Genomic DNA, 16,713 nt, shown 5'->3' with positions numbered 1-16,713 from the left:
AAACAGCAGATTACACTTTCTTCTCAAGTGTGCACGGAACATTCTCCAGGATACATCACATCTTGGGTCACAAATCAAGCCTCAGTAAATTTAAGAAAATCGAAATCATATCAAGTATCTTTTCTGACCACAATGCTATGAGATTAGAAATCAATTACAGGGAAAAAAACGTAAAAAACACAAACACATGGAGGCTAAGCAATACGTTACTAAATAACCAAGGGATCACTGAAGAAATCAAAGAGGAAATCAAAAGATACCTACAGACAAATGACAATGAAAACATGATGATCCAAAACCTATGGGACGCAGCAAAAGCAGATCTAAGAGGGAAGTTTATAGCAATACAAGCCTACCTCAAGAAACAAGAAAAAATCTCAAATAAACAATCTAACCTTACACCTAAAGGAACTAGAGAAAGAAGAACAAACAAAACCCAAAGTTAGCAGAAGGAAAGAAATCATAAAGATCAGAGCAGAAATAAATGAAATAGAAACAAAGAAAACAATAGCAAAGATCAACAAAACTAAAAGCTAGTTCTTTGAGAAGATAAACAAAATTGATAAACCATTAACCAGACTCATCAAGAAAAAAAGGGAGAGGACTCAAATCAATAAAATTAGAAATGAAAAAGGGGAAGTTACAACAGACACCACAGAAATACAAAGCATCCTAAGAGACTACTACAAGCAACTCTATGCCAATAAAATGGACAACCTGGAAGAAATGGACAAATTCTTAGAAAAGCACAACCTTCCGAGACTGAGCCAGGAAGAAATAGAAAATATAAACAGACCAATCACAAGTAATGAAATTGAAACTGTGATTAAAAATCTTCCAACAAACAAAAGTCCAGGACCAGATGGTTTCACAGGTGAATTCTATCAATCATTTAGAGAAGAGCTAACACCCATCCTTCTCAAACTCTTCAAAAAACTGCAGAGGAAGGAACACTACCAAACTCATTCTATGAGGCCACCATCACCCTGATACCAAAATCAGAGAAAGATACTACAAAAAAAGAAAATTACAGACCAATATCACTGATGAATATAGATGCAAAAATCCTCAACAAAATACTAGCAAACAGAATCCAACAACACATTAAAAGCATCATATACCATGATCAAGTGGGATTTATCCCAGGGATGCAAGGATTCTTCAATATATGCGAATCAATCAATGTCATACACCATATTAACAAATTGAAGAAGAAAAACCATATGATCATCTCAACAGATGCAGAAAAAGCTTTTGACAAAATTCAACACCCATTTATGATAAAAACTCTCCAGAAAGTGGGCATAGAGGGAACATACCTCAACATAATAAAGGCCATATATGACAAACCCACAGCAAACATCATTCTCAATGGTGAAAAACTGAAAGCATTTCCTCTAAGATCAGGAACAAGACAAGGATGTCCACTCTCACCACTATTATTCAACATAGTTTTGGAAGTCCTAGCCATGGCAATCAGAGAAGAAAAAGAAATAAAAGGAACACAAATTGGAAAAGAAGAAGTAAAACTGTCACTGTTTGCAGATGACATGATACTATACATAGAGAATCCTAAAGATGCCACCAGAAAACTACTAGAGCTAATCAATGAATTTGGTAAAGTTGCAGGATACAAAATTAATGCACAGAAATCTCTTGCATTCCTATACACTAATGATGAAAAATCTGAAAGAGAGGAAACACTCCCATTTACCATTGCAACAAAAAGAATAAAATACCTAGGAATAAACCTACCTAAGGAGACAAAAGACCTGTATGCAGAAAACTATAAGACACTGATGAAAGAAATTAAAGATGATACAAACAGATGGCGAGATATACCATGTTCTTGGATTGGAAGAATCAATATTGTGAAAATGACTATACTACCCAAAGCAATCTACAGATTCAGTGCAATCCCTCTCAAACTACCACTGGCATATTTCACAGAACTAGAACAAAAAATTTCACAATTTGTATGGAAACACAAAAGACCCTGAATAGCCAAAGCAATCTTGCGAAAGAAAAACGGAGATGGAGGAATCAGGCTCCCGGACTTCAGACTATACTACAAAGCTACAGTCATCAAAACAATATGGTACTGACACAAAAACAGAAATATAGATTAATGGAACAGCATAGAAAGCCCAGAGATAAACCCATGCACCTATGGTCAACTAATCTATGACAAAGGAGGCAAGGATATACAATGGGGAAAAGACAGTCTCTTCAATAAGTGGTGCTGGGAAAACTGCACAGCTACATGTAAAAGAATGAAATTAGAGCACTCCCTAACACCATACACAAGAATAAACTCAAAATGGATTAGAGACCTAAATGTAAGACCGGACACTATAAATTCTTAGAGGAAAACATAGGAAGAACACTCTTTGACATAAATCACAGCAAGATCTTTTTGATCCACCTCCTAGAGTAATGGAAATAAAAACAAAAATAAACACATGGGACCTAATGAAACTTAAAAGCCTTTGCAAAGCAAAGGAAACTACAAACAAGACAAAAAGACAACCCTCAGAATGGGAGAAAATATTTTCAAATGAATCAATGGACAAAGGATTAATCTCCAAAATATATAAACAGCTCATGCAGCTCAATATTTAAAAAACAAACAACCTAATCCAAAAATGGTTGGAAGATCTAAACAGACATTTCTCCAAAGAAGACATACAGATGGCCAAGAAGCACATGAAAAGCTGCTCAACATCACTAATTATTAGAGAAATGTAAATCAAAACTACAATGAGGTATCACCTCACACCAGTTAGAATGGGCATCATCAGGAAATCTACAAACAACAAATGCTGGAGAGGGTGTGGAGAAAGGGAACCCTCTTGCACTGTTGGTGGGAATGTAAATTGATACAGCCACTATGCAGAACAGTATGGAGGTTCCTTAACAAACTAAAAATAGAATTACCATATGACCCAGCAATCCCACTACTGGGCATATACCCAGAGAAAACCATCATTCAAAAAGACACATGCATCCCAATGTTCACTGCAGCACTATTTACAATAGCCAGGTCATGGAAGCAACCTAAGTGCCCATCGACAGACGAATGGATAAAGAAGATGTGGTACATATATACAGTGGAATATTACTCAGCTATAAAAAGGAACGAAATTGGGTCATTTGTAGACACATGGATGAATCTAGAGACTGTCATACAGAGTGAAGTAAGTCAGAAAGAGAAAAACAAATATCGTGTATTAACGCATATATGTGGAACCTAGAAAAATGGTACAGATGAATCGGTTTGCAGGGCAGCAATTGAGACACAAATGTAGAGAACAAACATCTGGATACCAAGGGGGGAAAGCGGTGGGGGGTAGGGATGGTGGTGTGATGAATTGGGAGATTGGGATTGACATATATACACTAATATGTATAAAATGGATAACTAATAAGAACCTGCTGTATAAAAAAATAAATAAAATTCAAAAATTCAAAAAAAAACCAAAAAAGAAAAACAGAAAAAAATAAAACCACATACAGGCATCTCAAGCACATGACACCATGGTAAACGCTTTAAGAATTTATGAAACAATTTCCAGAAAACCTAGGCTCTATGAGTGCCTCCTGTTTAATATTTACAGAATCAAACTAAACACTAAGGCAACAGTCACTATGTTATCTCTTACAAGTACATTACTGCTCAGTAATCCTTTCCCAACATTCAGTCTTACCAAAAGATGATAGCTGATATCCTAGAGTGAGAAGAGAGCTTAGAATAGTCATTCTTGCTGAATAGTCCAAAAATATATGTAAAATGTTTATCTCAGTGATCTTCCCAATTCTTAGTTAAAGCAAAAGCTGTACCTTTGGCACAAATTATATCATAGGTGAAATAGTATAAATTGTTTGACATTTTTTCGCATTCTCTCTCAATTTCTACCTTTTCCTTTCCTTTGGCTGCCACACACGGAAAGCACAGTGTCCAATGTCCAGCCTCTGTAGCCAGAATGAAGCAGAGAGTTCAAGGATCAGGCGTTCAAGTCAGGCAGGATAAAGAGCCAATATGAAAAACTAAGGTCCTAATAAAAAAAATTAAACACATATGAAAACCTGCATCAACCCAATTAACCATAATGCCCTGTCTTAAACTACAGGAAAGAAACATGTCGTTCCCTACAAACCGCTACAGCACTTACTATACTATGTGGTGACAAGCTGAGAAATGTCTGCCTTCTGATGGCAAATTCCTCAAAAGGAAGGACTTACTTTACCCATTCTGGTTCCCTCGATGTCCACAGTGCTGAATGTAGCAGGAACCCAATAAATGCTCATTAATCAAATCAAGGAGTCACTATTTTTTTTAAAAAGTTACAAAATGGATGCAATTAATTACAGAACTGTCTTAACTACCTGTTAGGATTGTAGCAGATATATAAAGTTTGTCCTTCTGTTATTCTATGTAGAGTGACATTTATAACATCAGACCTTCAGTTAAAAGTCATTTAAGTTGCTTTATTACAGCTACAAATAAACTTTATTTGATGTAATGTAATAAAACATTTTCAAATTTAACAACATTTATCTGACCAGAAATAATCATTTAAATTATGAATATAAGTATTTACAGTTACTTTAGCAAATCTGCGGTTCAGGAATTTGTACAAGCTTTGTTGGTAAAGACAGTGCCCACCTCCCCTTTCAGAAAGGCAGACCCTTCCCCGTGTGTTGTAAGAAGCGATGTCAGTGAAAGTTGGAAGAAATCCACCATCCACGTTGGAATTCCACATTATCCTGTGAGAGAACAGCTATATATATTATAGGAAAATAATATTCTCTTTCAGTTCTCTTTTGTCAAATGCAGGTTGGTATTCATTTTGTATCCTTAGAGGTATTCTTCTCTGATCTACTGTCTTTCTGTCCCCCTAGCTCATACATATTACACAGAACCATTTTAAAAAAAAATACTATCTACAAAGGGATCTTTTGTTTCCTGACCTGCCCTGAACGTCTACCGCTTTGGGGAGAGGGAGAGGAGAAGAACAGAATTGGCCAGGCGCACATTTTATTTAAGATACAGAGAACACAAAAACCAATCCTCCAGAAGGAACAGAATGGTATTCTGGAGGGTTCCTAACACCGGCCCAGGTGACCTCCGATGCACACAGTTTAATACAACGCTGCTCAATGAGAATTACCATGTGGATATTCCATCTCCAGAAGCGTCACAGTCTTCCATGGAAACCCCATTATTCCCATACTTCCTCTCCCAAACCTCACAGTTAGGGACCAGCCTGTGGGCCCACTGTGCCCAGGTGTAAACAACAGTCACAAGTTCTGTGCCAACAATCATGTCACTATATGGTGTGGTGAGGTAGCCCCCGCTCTTCATCCAGGGAAAACTCCTCACAGGAGGAACTGCCCTCACCTCTCAGGATCCCCCAGAAGAAGAGCGAGTGCGAGTAAAAGCTTTATTCAGGTTTTATGATTCTCTCCATCCTGAGATGTTCCTGAGTTACACCATAACCATAACGAGAGAAGCGAGTTAACAAAGAAAGTACACTGGTGGGGACATCACAGGGACCCTGCAAAAAAGCCAAACTGTTTGACAGGAGCTGAACAGACACTGCTCTGGAAGATCATTTGTAGTAGCTGATGACGGGGTTCTGTTTTCTAACGTGGACATGCAAGGTATTCATCTCTATGCTTACCGCAGTTTGCTGGGGAAAACACCCTTCTGTCCCACAGCAAAATACATCTGTCTCATAAATGATTCCTGAATATTCACCACAAGGCCTAGACTCAGAAGCATGGGAAGCGTGCATGGGAACTTTCTTCACTTGCACGGACTTGGACAGAAGCAAAGCACCAGAAACTGTTTCCTTTCTGGAACTCTGTTCTGTGCACGTGCTTACTGCTGAGCTGATTGGGTTGTTTTCATCTGCACACAATAGCAGTGATCCACAGGATAAAAAGGAGAGGTCACCATCCCCCTCATAATATACTTTGAACAGCAGGTATACTTTGCTGGTCACATTTTGGCCATCCCAAGAAAGGACAGAAGCCTCATTCCATTCCGAAGTCTCAGCAAATGATTTCGTTCTGTTTCCACCTCTGTCTTGCCTTGTTTATTTCATCTCCATTATTCTGCTTTTGATCATGAATCATGACTTTTTTTTCTACAGTAGTCAGAGTTTTGTCTATAAAGAGAAAGAGAGAGAGAGAGAGAAAAAAAGGAGGCAAGAAAATGATTTAGCAGAACTGTAAATGTGAGTTTTCATTCTGTGGTGGGTGGATTTAATTTTTACTGCATTCAGTAATTTGAATTATTTGTGGTTTCCAAGGGGTTATGAGCATCTAAGGGGAAAGAAAAAGTGCTATGGCTCTTTTCATACATTTCATAGCTTCTACAAGTTTCCAGGGCCTTAATATATTTGCAAATCAGCTCCAGATAACCCACTTTTATAATATAGCTTTAGCCCAAAATGGCTCTACTCTCAATAATCCTTGCAAAATACTACTGCACTTGCCATACTTGAAAATAATAATGTTGACTACAACGCGAGTGTTCTCCCCGTCAAACCTAGGAGGGTGCACTATAGTAAACCCTGTGTGCAGAGACCGGGAAACCCCACCTCCCTGACTTCCTTCCTCCTAGATTCACAGAAGTGCCATGAGTCATGGAGAAGTTTTGGCCAACAGCTGAGGAAGTCTCTTCCTCCTTAGTGTAGAGCCACAGTCCCTCTAGATACACACTCTCCTACCTCTGTACCATTACAGGACTCAACTTACCGAACTACATTCATGTGCATGAGAGCCAGGTCTAAGAGGGTCCAGGGCCTCTGCCTTCCCATCCCATTGAAAGTGCCCCTCTCACTTGGCTGTCAAGACTTGTCGGATGGGTTTCCCTGGTGACAGGATCAGTTTCTCCATAAGACACCATCTCTCGCTTTGTGCCTTACCCCACATGATGGTGCCTGAGGAGAACGACCGCGCTTCAGCTCGGACCCGTGGCTCCAGGCTGCTGGGTATGTAGGAGCAGACACTGGAAAAAGGCTGTGTCCCCAATGGGGCTCCACACTTACTCTTAGCCTGGGGCCTCTGCCTCTTCTCCCATAGAGGAGACTGCACTTCCTCTGTAGCTCACAACGGCTCATGAACTTTACTGAATCTCTCCAGGCTCCAGCACCATCTCTGAAGTCTCCCTTTCCTCACCACCCACCTGCTAGTCAACTTCCAAATGTCCAGACATCTTTGGCCTCTTTCCTAGTCTCAATGCCACCCTCCTCGTGCAGGCCCTCCTGACAGGAGACCTCACTTTTACATTGGTCTCCAACCCATTTCCTTTCTCCTACTGTGAACCCCTATTTACACTGCATACCTTGTCTCACTCCAGCTCAGAAACCTTCCTCTCTCCCCACACCCACTTCGCCTACCTGCCCTCCAAGCTGACCCCGATTTACCCAGTTTCCAGGTCCTGCTGAAGACATACCCCAGGTTCTTTATGTACCTCCATCCATTTCGGTGTCCCTCTGTCCATCCTGTCCCCTCTGCTTTGAGTAGTCCCAAACCCACCTCCACCCCTGCCATCCCTTAATCCTACTCTTTATTTAAGACCCACCCCAAATATCACCTCCTTCATGATTTCCACCATGAATATTTTCTTTCTAAGACATCCCCCCGAGGCTTATTTTTCTCGTAGGTATGTTTGTATTGCTTCATTTTATTTTGTGCTATGTGTATTTACTGTCTACTAAGAAAACAAACAGACAAAAATATTAGAAAAAGCAAGAGAGGTCAATTGCCTGCATTTCCTACTTTAAAGAGACACTGCAAAGTTAAAATGTAGGCAACTACAAAGCATGAAGCGAACAAGCTATTATTAGTACTAATTGATGACTTAATAAAAATAAAGAGCTGAATTCCAGCTAGTTAATGATGAGGAAACTACTACTCTGGGGAAAGAAAATCCATGAAACAGCCAAATTTTTGTTTGTTTCTGTCTTTAAGACAACATCCCACCACAGATATCCAGGTGCTTGATGCTTCTTCCTAATTTCCACCGGGACCCATTTCATCTTTCTTTTTTTAATCACTGGTTTCTGTAAAGAAAAGGTAGAATCACCCTGAACTGCAAAGCTTCAGTACAAACCAGGGAGCAGCATATTGACAGAATTCATGGCAGGAACTCAAGGTTATTCCACTAGAACTGCAACTGACAGGGATTATAAGAGGCTCATTGATGAAAAGAAGGGAGAAGGGAAGGCAGAGCTACTTCAAAACAATTTCATGAAATTCTTTTAGATGGAAGTATTTTAGAAACTGCTGTTCAATATTGTTCACAGTAATGGTGTCAAAGAACAAAAGTCATCTAAATGTGACACTTAAAAGCCATTTACAGTGATTCAAAGCAAATCCATGAGTAAAGCCATCAAATTAAAAAAAAAAAATCCCTGCTTCTATCACATTATCACATTTGGTTTTATATTACCAGTATTTGAATACTTGTGAAAAGGTGACAGAGACTGTAATTTAGACTAGTGAATTACAATTACCAGTGAAGTATTTATAGCCTTTTCCCTCTATTCACTCCCTACCCAAGGAAGACTCCTGAGTGCCTGCCAGACTCGTGAGCCTCTCATTATGTTGATCAAGAAAATGGGGAAATATTTGGAAGTAGCAATACACAATCCAGTAGATTGTTTTTACAGGAAAGGAGGAAAACTATTATATAGGAGAAAAAATAGAGCCAAGAAGGTGGAATTAGGGACAAAAGTAAAAGAGACTAGAACCCAAGCAGCCAGAGGGGAAGAAAAGAGCTAGAGAGATTGCAGGGAGCAGCCCGGAGTCTCTAGGTTGGCCAAGAAGTGTGAGCGCTAGAGAGATAGGGAGGGGGAACAAAGGGTTCTAAGGTTTGCTGTGAGCTATGGACTGGACACCACATCATTCTTCCAGAGACTCCAGTAGAGTTAGGATGGCTTGGGGTTATCCAACTGGCGTTTACTTGAATGCAGCTGTGCAGAGCGTGGACCATGGTGGGAGTTCTGGTTACTAGTCTTTTACTAGCCACCACCACATCTACAGCCACCCCAGCCCCCTGGACTGTAAGCTTCCAGAGGCAAGGATTGTCACCTATTCATCCTTATATCCCAGACATGCCTGGCACCATGCCTTGTACACAACAAGCCCTCAAATGTTTCTGGAGAAAACAAGCCAATGAGGAGATGCCTTACTTCCAGCCTCTAGCTTCTAATTCATTCCACATGATGCCACTAAATCAGTCTTCATGGCTTTGGTGATTCCATTTTCCTACTTGCAGAGATTCAGTTAATGGCTTCCTTCTGCCCACACTAGGGTTTCTCAACCTTAGCATTATGGACATTTGGGGCTGGGTGATTCTTTGCTCTGGGGGCCGCCTGTGTAAGCAGCATCCTCAGCCTCTACCCACCAGATGCCAGGAGGTCTTCCCCTCCCCCAGCTGTGACAACCAAAATGTCTCCAGACATTGTCAAATGTCCCCTGGGGGCAAAATCACCCCAGGTTGAGAACCACTTATCTACACTAAAAATCCCAAATTTCTGGGGCTGGAATGGAAGATCCTTCATAATTTAACTTTTTTGACCTTTCCATTATGATCCCTAAATCTCCCCTACAACAATGCTTAGCTTTGGGCAGCCTGTCCTTTGCATAAGGTCCCACACTGACGCCTCTATAGCAAATGTCTCCTTCATGTGGAATGCCATCTCTAGTCTCCTTTAGTTATAAATGCTTTAACTTTCATAGATATACTCGAGCCCATACCTTCCGGAAGTCTTCCCTGATCAGAGTTAGGGAAATCACTGAGTTATTTTCCTCTCCTTTGAATCCTATAGCTCTTCCTGTCTCCACTTTTCCTGTGTTCTCAACACAAAAAGAGTGAATGAGCATGTGCATGTTTATGTACAGTCTGTGCAATAGAAATACATGCACTAAGGCAGGAAAGACATCATGTGTTTTCTGTATCCTCCTCAATGCCTGACACAGTTATAAACAAGAATTTAAAAAGGAGTCCTCCCACATTGGAACTGAAAAGAAAGCTGCCTGGTATAGAATTTTTTAAATAGCAGCTATCCCAACTCTCTAATTAGAAACTTCCTAGAGTTAATAAATATTTAGGCCATTCATCCCAAATGATTTTAACATTCCATAATTATAAATAAGATCAATAATTATAAATTCAAACAGAGAGAGATGTAATGAGGACACAGTCATTTTCTGAGGCCAGGGGAGAGCAAACTATGACCCGTGGGCCAAATCCAGCTGGCTACTTGTTTTTGTAAATAAAGTTTTATTGGTACACCACCATACTCATTTGGCTACTTGTGTCTGGGACTGCTTGCTCACTACAAAGCCAGAAATAAGTAGTTTCAGTGGAGACCGTATGGCTAGCAAAGCCTAAAATATTTACCATCTGGCCCTTCACAGTAAAAGTTGGCTGACCCCTGTCTTAGATTAACAGGAAAATAATACCCAAGACTCCACATTAGCTAAAGGCACAGAGGCAAATATCCTTGGATGTTATGTTGGCTGATTTACTTTTATAAAAGTCATAGTAGTACGGAAGTTAAAAGTACATTTAAACACAGATGTCCTGTGCTCAAATTCAGCTCCACATGGATGACTGAAAAAATTATTTGACCTCCCCAACAGAACGGAGATGAAGGAACCCAACCTCTCATAAAGTCATAAGGATTAAGTGACATAATTCACATGGAGTGCTCAGCATAATATGTGAGAGTGAATCATCAATATATGTGGGTGACTATTATTTCAAACTGGAAAGCCTGTTTGTGTGACATTTGAAAATTAGCATTTTGTAAACTATCTGAATTATGTGTGAATTATCAGCTAAAATAATCAATAAAATTATTCTCAAGTTCTCTGACTGTATAGGAGGAAAACTAACAGAGTGGTGTTTCCTAGTTCAGGATTTCAATGGTTCTTTCCTAGTTTCTATACTGGCTACTTAACTGGACCCCCTGCCACCAGTCTTTCTATTTTATCCACCCTTCCCACTGCTGCCAGGGAGACTCTCTTCAAACGCACCTTTCAGCATGTTACTCCTGGGAACTGGAACCAGCATGCTTTTCAGCTCCTGTGCTAAACAACTCTGGGGCCAGGCAAAATCACCCAGTGCTTGTTCCAGAAAATAGTTGTTTCCAAAAGATAAGACTGAGCACCAACTAAACAAGCTTACTCATCAATAGTAAGACTATTAGACTTACTGATAGTTTGCTTATTAATACTGGCATCAAGGCGCCTGGATGGGAGGGGAGTTTGGGGGGAGAATGGATACATGTATACGTATGGCTGAGTCCCTTTGCTGTGCACCCAAAACTATCACAACATTGTTAATTGGCTATATTCCAATATAAAATAAAAAGTTAAAAAAAAAAAAGGCCCTCACTTAGTTATACCCACCACTCCAAAGCTATCATGTCATAATCTCTGCCCAGTCCTTACCAGTTCCTTACCTTAACATGACCCAGCCCAAGCTCTAAAACTCTATCAATATCCTTTGCTTATTCCCTCCATCTGAGAAACTATCAAGTCTCTGTCAAGGAGGTGTCCTCCTAAGCTGCAGTAAGTCTAATAAACTTAACTTACTTCTATTAACAAGTTTTTTCTAAATGTCTTCTTAGAGAGCTGATGGCTAAAATCCCCAGCTCAAAACATTCAATAGCTCTTCACTCCTACAGACTCAAGTCATTTGACAAGTAGTGTTGCATAATAGCTAAGAGCACATGCATTGGAGTGATTCATACCATACCTACCACTTAGGGGCTATGTGATCTGAGGTAAGTTACTTTACGTCCCTGAGCCTCAGTTATTCTTCTGAAAACTGGGGATGCCAGAAGCACCTGCTTTACAGGTAGAATGATGTACACCATGAGAGCATGTAGTAGGTGTTCAATAATTGTTAGAAATTATTACTTTTATTATCTAGTACAGTGTCAGGCACTGTACTAGATTCTGCAAACAGAAATTTGACTAAGACATAGCTCCTTCCCTGAAGGAATTTAGAATCTGGTCCTGGTGAACAAACACTAGTGGTCAATTCAGTAAGAATCTTATAGGCCTGGAAAGATCCCTGGGGATATAGGTTGCTCATTGCATATATTCAGAAACCTAAGATTGTATTCTTTCTTAAAAAAGAAACTAACTTTTTACTGCGAACAATTTCATATGTACCAAAGAGTGTATATAATAGAAGTAAAAATAAATACCTGTGAAGCTATTTCACAGCTCAAGAATTAGCATATCTGTAGTCTTACAACTTTGAGTTCCTAGGACAGGAAATGATGATCTCTGGTTTCCCTTATCCATATTAAGGAGATGTTTCTGCCTCCTTCATCCTGGTGATGAGTTAGAGAACAAGCTGAGTTCCTTGAGGTTTTCAGAGTCATTTGGGGTGTATCCTAGGTTGGGAGCCCCGAGAGTCTACTGTAATCCATGCGGGCACTTTGTTCCTCTGAGACAGCTGAGAGCACAGAGGTCTCCTTGGCCATCTTAATCACAAATAAAGGCAGGCTAGTATATGGAGAGTATATAGAGGCAAGACTCACATGATGTGGGAATCTAGACCCAGTGGTAATGCTAATCACTGTGGGATATCTCACTTGCCAGGACTCAGTTACCTCTTCTGTCAAATGAAGGGGTTGGACAAGATGACTGAGGAGGTCCCTCTAAGCTACCACCGTCCATGGTTCTCTGGTCTATTCCAGAGAACCATGTTCAGTGAAGAGGGATACCTCTTCTCTCACATCCAACACTGATCTGCTCTCTCTCTCACCAGCACCTTCTATTTCCTCAATCCAGTTTCTTCCCCTCAGCTTTCAAACATGCAGATGTCTCCTCTACCTCAAATTTAAAACAAAATCTTCACTGGACCTGCCAACTTTGCTATATTGTCTCCTTCCTTCTTTACAATGCCAAATTCAGTCATATGTGTGTTACATGTAAAACCCATTTCCTTATCACCACTGGCCCTTTGTGGTCCTTTCTTGGATCCCAGTGCCCTACTGTAATTGCTTCTTGGAAGGCTACTAGTGCTTCCCAGACAAACTCAACAACTCTCTATCAATTCTCAACTCCTAAAGATGGGTAGTACTTTCTAAAAGCTCTGTAGTTTTCAAGACTTTGCTCCATCCTGGCATCTCCCCACACGAACCACTCCATACTGCCCCAGACTATACAGGCCCTTCCCCCACCCTCCTCGTGCAGGCCCTCCTGACAGGAGACCTCTCTTTTACATTGGTCTCCTACCCATTTCCCTTCTCCTGTTGTAAACCCCTATTTACACTGCATACCTTGTCTCACTCCAGCTCAAAAACCTTCAGATCTCCCCACACCCACTTTGCCTACCTGCCCTCCGAGCTGACCCCAATCTACCCAGCTTCTAGGTCCTGCTGAAGACACGCCCCAGATTCTTTATGTACCTCCATCCATTTCTGTGTCCCTCTGTCCATCCTGTCCCCTCTGCTTTGAGTAGTCCCAAACCCACCTCCACCCCTGCCATCCCTTAATCCTACTCTTTATTCAAGACCCACCCCAAATATCACCTCCTTCATGATTTCCACCAGTGAAGGATGAGGTCATCAAAACAGTTTTACTGGATCTAAGAGTAATAGCAACTAAAATGATAATGTTACAAGAATCAGAGCTACAAGGACCTAATGTGGATGTTATTTATGGAGAAAGGATGAAAAACATCACCGTCCTTGTCAGCACTGACATCAATTGCAATTCATCAGCGAATCAGTCTCTTCTTCCAATCCAACTAAAAACCTATCTTCGGCTTTTGGAATTCTATTGGGTGGAAGACTAGAGTCTACAGTATTCTAAATTCAAATCTGATACGCTTAGTAGAAAATAAGCTCGCTACTGATTCTGGAAGCTTTCTACGATGTGCTTCAAAAAGGAGTCCCATATAAGGGTTGGGGGGATAGAAGGAAAACAGTGATAAATGACCTTACAGCACAAGCTCAGGTCTCTCAGGCCTCTCGGCAAGCTTCAGGGCCTCGTGCATGCCTGCAGCCGAGAGCTTCCGGTTGATATTCCGGTACTGGCACTGGAGCAGGCTGCGGTAGGTGGTCCTCAGGTCCCGGTTGAAGAAGGCATATATAAAGGGGTTAATGAGAGAGTTTGCATAGCCCAGCCACAGAAATGTCCTCTCCACCCACAGCGGGATGCAACTGCACGCGGTGCCGCAGATGAAGGGTCTGGCCGTCGAGAGGAGGAAAAATGGCAGCCAGCACACAGTGAAGGCCCCGACGATGATCCCCAAGGTGGTGGCTGCTTTCTGTTCCCTCTTAAAGATGGAGATGTTTTTCCGTTCATGTTTGAGGAATCTCGAAAAGTTTGCACACTCCTCCACCTCCTTCTGGAGCTTCACCATGCCGTTCAGGGAGACGACGCTGTCGGGCTCCTCGGGACGCGGGAAGCCGGGGAACTTGTGTTTGGCGGCGCTCTTCCTGGCGGCCTTGTAAATCTGGTAGTACATGAAAAGCATGACGGACATGGGGATATAAAATGCCACTGCGGTGGAGTAGATCGTGTAGCCAAAATCCTGGCTGATCAAGCACACCTTGTCATCATTTACGTTCTGAGCCCAGCCGAAGAGTGGTGGTAAAGTGATAGAGGCGGACAGAAGCCAGACAGAGAGGATCATCTTGGCCATGCACTTCCCATTCTGTCTCACAGGGTACGTCAGCGGCCTCGTGATCCCAAGGTACCTGGGAGAGAAATGGAAAGAGACAACGTGACTGCCGTGATCACAGCAGATCAACTGGGGAGTACCACCAGCCAGGGACTAGGCTGTGTACCTAGTAGCTCCCTTCTTCACACAGCCCTTCTAGGTAGGCATCATTATTCCCATTTCATAGAAAGGTAAACTAAGACTCTGAGAGGTTACCTATTTTTTTCCAGGTCACACAGTCAGCCAAAGGCACTGCCAGCATTCAGCCGAAGAGCCCTCTGCCTGTAATGCTAGTCTATGCTCTTTTCATACCTTGTAGTTTCTCACAGTCTGTGTAGTCAATGAACTATAGATTCAACATATGCCTTCCCTCCCCATGACCACTGCCACTGAAATCAGCCAGGAACAAAATGTCAAGCCTGATGGGATGTTGTGATGCATCCTCACGAGCTAGCCAAGCTCTACCACACTCGGATATTACACACCCACTGGTCTCCTCTGTGGTCTTAATTCAGGCCAGCTCTGAATTCATTTTCACTTCCCCTTTGCACTGAAATGAAAGCACTTCTTTAAGATCACAGAGAGCTGTGAGATATTTAGGAAATCCTAGGGTTTTGGAATGGAAAGTACCAAGTGATCATTTTTTTATCCCCAGAAAATTCTCACGCAAGAGTCATGTCCGAGGAACAATCTGTAAAATAAAAACAGCCTGCCTCGTCTCTCCAGTTCTAAGGAGGATCACAAGGAAGGGCATAATTCTGAAAAATATTAGGCAAATTCTGTGCTTAGTTCTATATAGAGAATAAATATTTCTCTGTCTCTGTTATCAAGGATTTATAATGCAAAAGAGACTCAGCAAACAGAGAAAACATAGTTAGCAAGATGTTCTGTCAAATGCTTGGTAGTTTTCAGCTTTCCAAATTTGTTTTCTCCTCTGTATTTAATAGTCTTAGCTTCTATTTGAGGGAGGATTCAAAGAGCACTTGAGAAGCTAAGATAGGTAAAAGCCGGCCATTTTGTTGGTTTTCTACTTCATTTATGTACATAAAAGATACACTCGTGAAACATGAAAAGTTATTTTCTGAAAGTAGGTCACTTGGTGGTTTGGAATTTAAAAAATAATTATTTTTGTGATAGAAATAGCCTCACATGTTAGGTTTGAATTATTTCACAGAAGTCACAAATCATGCTTTCACAATGAAAATTAGCATCACCGCAACACTTACAATAAGGCAAAATTGAAATACAGTAAAAAAAGAATAAGCCAGATTTGCTTATTCAGTGTGAATATTCATTCTATCCTTCAACAAATATCAATAGAGTTCCTTCTATATGCCAGATGCCATTTTAAATGTTGGGAATATGGCAGTGAACAAAAGAAACAAAAATCATGAATGCAGGCACATGGGGAAATCATGCAGGGGGTGAATGGGAGGACTGAGCCTCGTGGTAATGTTGAAGGGACTTCTGATCCCTCCTCCCAAGGATGCAGGCGCTAGTGGTACCGGTTCTTCATTTCACCTCTGCCTTCCCTTGTCCTTGATAAAGCTGACCCACAAGCACTATCTCTAGGTTTTTCAGCTGTAAATAGGATTATGTTTTGGTTCCTGGATAGAATGAAGGATGAGAAAGAGGGAGGTTCTCCTGAGAAATCAAGAATAAGAGCTGAAAAGGAAGGGAAAAGAGAAAAGGAAGTGGGAAGGAGGGAGCAAGGGAAGAAGAGGGGAAAGATAGAGAGAAGGGAAGTGTGAAGTAGCCTCGACCTTATGTGGAATTGTCAAATTATCTGAGTTTTAAGCTATGGGAAAAAAAAAATTTAAGGAAAAAAAAAAAAAAAGATAGATGAGGAAAGCCCTGAAGAAAGGTGTTAGAACTGACTGTGTGCTCACAATTAAGCTCCTCCCTGCGCTGAGGCTGAATGCAGAGCTTCCCCCAACCCCAAAAAAAAAAACAAACTCCCCTTCTTTGCTTTGGTTCAGGAGCTCTCTCCAAGTTTTTCCTGC

General features: G+C 41.1%; 1 protein-coding gene across 3 annotated transcripts in view; it reads right to left on the bottom strand.

Annotated features, from left to right (window-relative positions):
* Nucleotides 1-4,491: 4,491 nt before the first annotated feature.
* The window catches only part of HTR7 (5-hydroxytryptamine receptor 7), a 94,090-nt gene continuing 81,868 nt past the window's right edge, over nt 4,492-16,713 (bottom strand). The window contains exons 2-4 of one of the 3 annotated variants that reach the window (XR_005016788.1): nt 13,989-14,747; nt 12,240-12,368; nt 6,100-6,173 (exon numbers count right to left, since the gene is read on the bottom strand). Coding sequence is in view for 2 of the 3 variants with exons in the window: in XM_036828317.1 (XP_036684212.1) it covers nt 6,131-6,173; nt 13,989-14,747 (802 nt within the window). In the remaining variant the exon portion in view is untranslated. Of the gene's footprint in view, nt 6,174-12,239; nt 12,369-13,983; nt 14,748-16,713 lie in introns of all 3 variants that reach the window. The other 2 variants (XM_036828318.1, XM_036828317.1) reach the window with 2 other exon arrangements.

This window comes from Balaenoptera musculus, chromosome 16 (genome assembly GCF_009873245.2).
Source record: "Balaenoptera musculus isolate JJ_BM4_2016_0621 chromosome 16, mBalMus1.pri.v3, whole genome shotgun sequence".
Lineage (NCBI taxonomy): Eukaryota > Metazoa > Chordata > Mammalia > Artiodactyla > Balaenopteridae > Balaenoptera > Balaenoptera musculus.
Note: the sequence above shows the minus strand (reverse complement) of the source record. Positions and strands in the feature narration are given on the sequence as shown.